The following is a 5,214-nucleotide window of genomic DNA, read 5'->3' as shown; positions in this document are numbered from 1 at the left end:
TAGTGAGTGGCATGCTTTTGGAAAAAAGAAAGAAACAAATACATGTGAAACCTAAAACTTGAAAGATGACACTTAAATAGTACTGTTTATGTGAGATACACACCAGAAGATGACCCGTGTGACTCTTTATCTACAAGTACTTTGTGTCACAGCCCTCATCATCTTTAGATTCTCCATGGTGCAGGAGAGCAAACCCAGGAGCCAAATGCAAGCTGTGCAAGTGTTCAGCACTGAGCTGACCCTCAGCTTCTCGCTCCATGTACTCTTGCACCATGAAAAGCTGAATGCAGATCCCAGGGCCTCACAGGCACCAGGCAAGCACCCACCGCTGAGTTTACCTCTGTTGTAACTAGGTTAGTTTCATTTGTAAACTTTGCTTTTAATTCAATTTCGTGTAGGTAGTCGCATTTGCATAAATGTGTGGTGTGGATTCATGCAGTTGAATGCAGGTGTCCATTCAGATTCCATCATCTGGAGCTGAAATTAGAGGCAGGTGTGAGCTACCTGAGGCGGGTAGAGGAAACTGAATTTGAACCCTCAGAGAGAATTCCATGCCTGTGCTATTCAACTTTGGACATCCCACTGGCTTTTGGGTTGGCCTCTCTCTCTCTGGGTGTGTGTGTGTATGTGTGTGTGTGTGTGTGTGTGTGTGTGTGTGTGTTTACCAGGCTTGCCCAGATATGAAGGACACAATAGCAGTCAACTGTATCTACCTTCCCCAATTTGGAATAGTGTTACTGTAGACATGGAGCCATTCCTGGTTTTTTTTTTTTTTTTTTTTTGTTTTTTGTGTTTTGTTTTTTTGTTTTGTTTTGGTTTGTTTGTTTTTTTGTCTGTCCAGAGTCCTTACAATCAGTTGGAGGGATGAGAGCCAGACAACACTAATGGAATTTAAGCAGAGGACCATCACTGTGCGTGTTTAGGAAAGATACCAAGGCAGAAGAAAAGTGTGATGCACAAGTATTTTATTGCTGCTTCGTCGTACAGAAAATTGAGAATGCAATGGGTAGGCATAGGGAGAGTTTAAAAAAAAAACCCAGTTAATAAAAAGATCACAACTGACGACTTCAAATCCAGTTCCTTGGTTCAGTAGATCCCTGAAGCCTGATGAGAGGGAGACTTTCTAGACCCTGAGCCTAGCAGGGCGGCTAAGGACTGAGGAAAAGCCCAGAGGGAGAGCACCCAAGTCTGGAAGTCATGTTCCCTATTTAATGCAAGCAAGAACAAAGTATGGGCCCAAGGTCATAGACACAACGCACACCACATTTATGGCAGCTACTTGTAGCAAAGATGATCCTCTTGGGCTGCCTCTTGGCCCTGAGTGTATCCATGAGCTCAGAACAAAGGTGAAGGAATCTTTCACGGATCATGTAACCAAGGTCATTGTAGCAGTCCACAGGCACCGGGTAAAGCTCTTCATTCATCTTGCTCAAGTTGGCTGTGTGCAGCAAAAGGTCCTTCAGGATGGGCACAGAGAAGTCGTTGTCGTACAAGTTGACCTTGGTGAGCAGGGAGCACCGGCTGAGGGCAGGTATGAGGACAGTGAGCTGAGAGTCCTCCATCCTACAACCCTGCAAGTCCAGGGACTGAAGAGTGTGTGCCACATTGTCTAGCAGAAGTCGGAGAGGCATAGGATCTAAAGGCCATAAGACCATACCTCTCAGGTCCAGATGTTTGAGCTGACTCAGGCTTTGGCAACAGGGGAAACAATTCAAGTCTGACTGTGACAGGCGGTAGCCATTGATGGAGAGAGTCTCCAAGGGGTTCCTCAGGCACCTAGGGATAAACAAAGTAGTTAGTACAAGCCAAGAGTGTGTACCCTGGGGCTCACAAAGAGAAAGATGCATGACCCAAGCTCAGTTTGAACATATGAACAATGAAGCAGAGTCTACTGTGTGAAACCACACCCCCAGCTTTCACCATAACTGAACCCAGTGACAGGCAGGCACCATCCATCCACTCACTACTCCTTAAAGCAAAGTTAAAGAGCAAGGTTTGCTCTGGTAGCTGACCCAGCTCTCGATCCTTGCTTACTTGAGGATCTGCTTTATGTGATGTCTAAGAAAACATACTGCAGTAAAGGAGAGATGCTGCAGACAGTGCAGTTTGGAGAACTGAGACACCAACTTCCTGACACACTTGTCTTCTCTGTATTCTGTCCTGTTGCCAATTGGGATTTTGTTCTTGTAGATGCGTGCCAGGGAGAGTTTGCGAAGATTTCTCATGTGGCCAAGGTAGGGAGCAAAACGTGCCAGAGTGGACACGTCCCAGCCCATGTTCAGTTGCAGTTCCTCAATGTGCCATGGATGGAAAACAGTCAAGATGTCCTTGACAGTACGTAGAGGCAGAGCCCAGATCTTCATCTTGGCACAGCAGAGCTGCAGGGAGCCTTTCCTGCGCTGCGCCCACTGCAGGAAATATGCTTGCTCTTCGTCCAGTCGGACTCTGAGGCAGAGGTCAGCTATGACCTTTAGACGCCGCCTCACTGCACATCTGGGAAGGACCTTCACTACTTTCTCCTCATCCCCAGTCTCTGATGAGCAGTCCGCATCCTCTGTTCCAGGCCATATGGTCCAGAAGTCATGGCGTACTTTCCTGAGGTCGAGCTCCTTAATTTTCTCCCTCCTGGGGGTAAAACGTGTCAAGTGTCAGCAGACACGACGACAGGACCCAAGGTCGGCGAGGCAGCTTCACTACACATCCCTAATGCCAGCTCTTCCCCCCTGCCAAGGTATAAGTCACCTGGGATGGCATGTGTGCTATGCGAGCTCCCGCTGGGCTGCATCTGTAGACCCCACTGCTTTCCCTCCCTCAGTCACTCTGTCTCTACCTAGTCCCATTATTAGTGGTTGTGGGATTCCAGGGACCGGCTCAGTGCACCCTGACCCCATCTTCTCTAAGCTCTAATCCCTGCTCCATGATCCTTACCTCAAGGAATCAGTAGCTTTCCAGGCCCCTCCTCCCTGCACGATGAGCCCATCAGAAGCCTCTGAGCCACTTCCAGGGCCCTTCTCCCTGAGCCCAGGGTCTCGTCTGCCTGTACCCAAGGGCTCCAGTCTACACTACTTGGTTCTTGCTTACCTGGGGTGAAACTCTCTTGCCAGCTGCATGTCTACTGCATCCAACACAGCCTGGAAGGATTCCAAGTCGGGGGTCTTCATCAGTGTCCCCACAGGGAGGCAGGGGAAAGGCCAGGCTGCCACCATTGCCTTCACAACCCTAGTGTGTCTGCCTTTGAAGGCGTCTTTGAACAGTGCCGGGAAGAGCTCCATGGGCAGCTGGTCCAGAGCAGAGATGGCCAAGTCCTCATTTCTCAGCAGAGCCTGCATTGCCTGCTTCATGAGCGTGCCTGGGGTCTGAACACTCATCATGAAGCGTCTGCAGTCGCAAACCGCAAAGGTCCTGGGGAAGCATTCAGGGAAGAACATATTTTCAGGACAAACTTTAGAAAACTTCCTCACCCAGCACAGCAACCGCTCAAGGTCACAGTTTTATCGCTCTGGCAATGGCACAGACACCAACTGAAACCATAGTCCTCACTGGTGGTGGGTAGACAGACTCCCTCACTGCCACCAGTGAGCCTCTCCATCCCATAATGGGCTCATGAATTCCAAGTCAAAATACCTGATGAGTCACATTTTCTCAAACAAACAAACAAACAAACAAACAAACAAACAAACCTCTTGTCTGGGTTTTGGTTGCACGCCTTTAATCCCAGCAGAGGCAGGCAGATCTTTGTGAGTTCCAGGCTAGCCTGGTCTACAGAGCTAGTTCCAGGACAGGCTCCAAAGCAATACAAAGAAACTCTGTCTAGAAAAACCAAACCAAAACAAATAAAGCAAAAATCAAAACAAACAAAAAGCCTTGTGTTGTGATTCAATGGTTAGTTTAATTCCTTCTGAGGAGGATGTTGGCAAAGTGTTCCTGAAGCTTTCGGGGTATGCTGGGTCACAGAACCAAACCACATCAAACAAAAAATAAAAAGTGAAGTTATTTGAAAAAGATGCAAACCAAAGCCTGAATATAGATATCACTCAATATAATTTCAGCTACCTAAGTCTGTGTGCTGTCTGGGTGTGCTTTGGTCCTTATTCCACAAAAACACCATTTTGAAGGTAGCCCAGTATGAGGGAACATGCTAGTGACCTCATCACCCTGAGACTAGATAGCCTTCATTTCCATGCTACCCAGAATTCTGGGGACAGTTTTGGGCTGTTTGAACTTAGGAAACCCTGTCTCAAAACAATCAACAATCACACTGAGATCAACAAGCTATCATAGAGAGACATTTGAGATAAAGGTAAAACTTCCTTTAGAATCAAACCCAGTGTCTTCAGCGTGTTTGTTATCCTGAAGAGACAGAAACCCAAATTTCCTGTCCCTTCTTGGGTCTAAAGACCCTACATCAAACTGCAAGACCCAAGGGACGAGAGTTACTCACCAGTTCTGAGCACTTAGGACAGGTCCCTTTCTCCCAGCTGAGCCATGTACTTCCTTCAGCTTCATGTCTCTGAGAGACTTTGGGGTCTCTCCTGAAGCCTTTATATACCTTTCTGTTCACCCTCCCTGCTGCAGCCCCGCCTTCCAACTCCAAGCTTCTATGTGATTGGTTAGTTCAGTGTGCACCATTTTGAATCTATAGATAACATGCAATCATTTCCTCAATTGGATCAAATGAAGTGTGAAACTCCCCTCCAGCAGTCCCTCTAAGTCTGAATAAATATAAACAGTCCACTTGCTAATTAACTATAGAACACTGAGTTGGTAATTTGTTCCTCATTGGGTTATTTATTACTTAGTTTTGAATTTGTTACAGTCACTGGATCTTGATCTGAAGCTAAGGTTGTTTTGGAACTCTACTCTAGGAATCTTCCTTTCCAGCATAGTTTTTTCTAGGATTACTTTTATGAATCACCACAATGAATTTGATTCATTTGGCCAAAGTCAGTGTGAGTTTCAGTCAGTTTGGGATTTAATCTGTTGCTCATAATAGACATAAAAATTGTTCAAAAATATTTTTGCCCATGGACCCTAGGACAAACACCTAGTCAGTCAGAAATACGTTCTGGAGCTCAAGGCCTGAACTGGATGCTCCGTCAATAGACTGAAGTAGCAACTCCTCAAAGGGCAAGGCAGGAGGATGGCTTGATTTCATCAACGTGGTGGTCAGAGCATTGGGGATGCACTCACTTCCTTGAGTCCTACCCAGCTTCC

The 5,214-nt window shown here is 46.8% G+C and overlaps 1 protein-coding gene across 1 annotated transcript; it reads right to left on the bottom strand.

Annotated features, from left to right (window-relative positions):
• Positions 1-1,208: 1,208 nt before the first annotated feature.
• On the bottom strand, positions 1,209-3,414 carry LOC127232435 (PRAME family member 8-like). The gene is given in 4 exon segments (XM_051198579.1): positions 1,209-1,776; positions 2,035-2,625; positions 3,082-3,395; positions 3,397-3,414. Coding segments are annotated over 4 exon segments (1,491 nt in total).
• Positions 3,415-5,214: the final 1,800 nt, after the last annotated feature.

Source organism: Phodopus roborovskii, unplaced genomic scaffold, assembly GCF_943737965.1.
Source record: "Phodopus roborovskii unplaced genomic scaffold, PHOROB, whole genome shotgun sequence".
Taxonomy (NCBI): Eukaryota; Metazoa; Chordata; class Mammalia; order Rodentia; family Cricetidae; genus Phodopus; species Phodopus roborovskii.
This window is presented reverse-complemented; position numbering and strand designations above follow the sequence as displayed.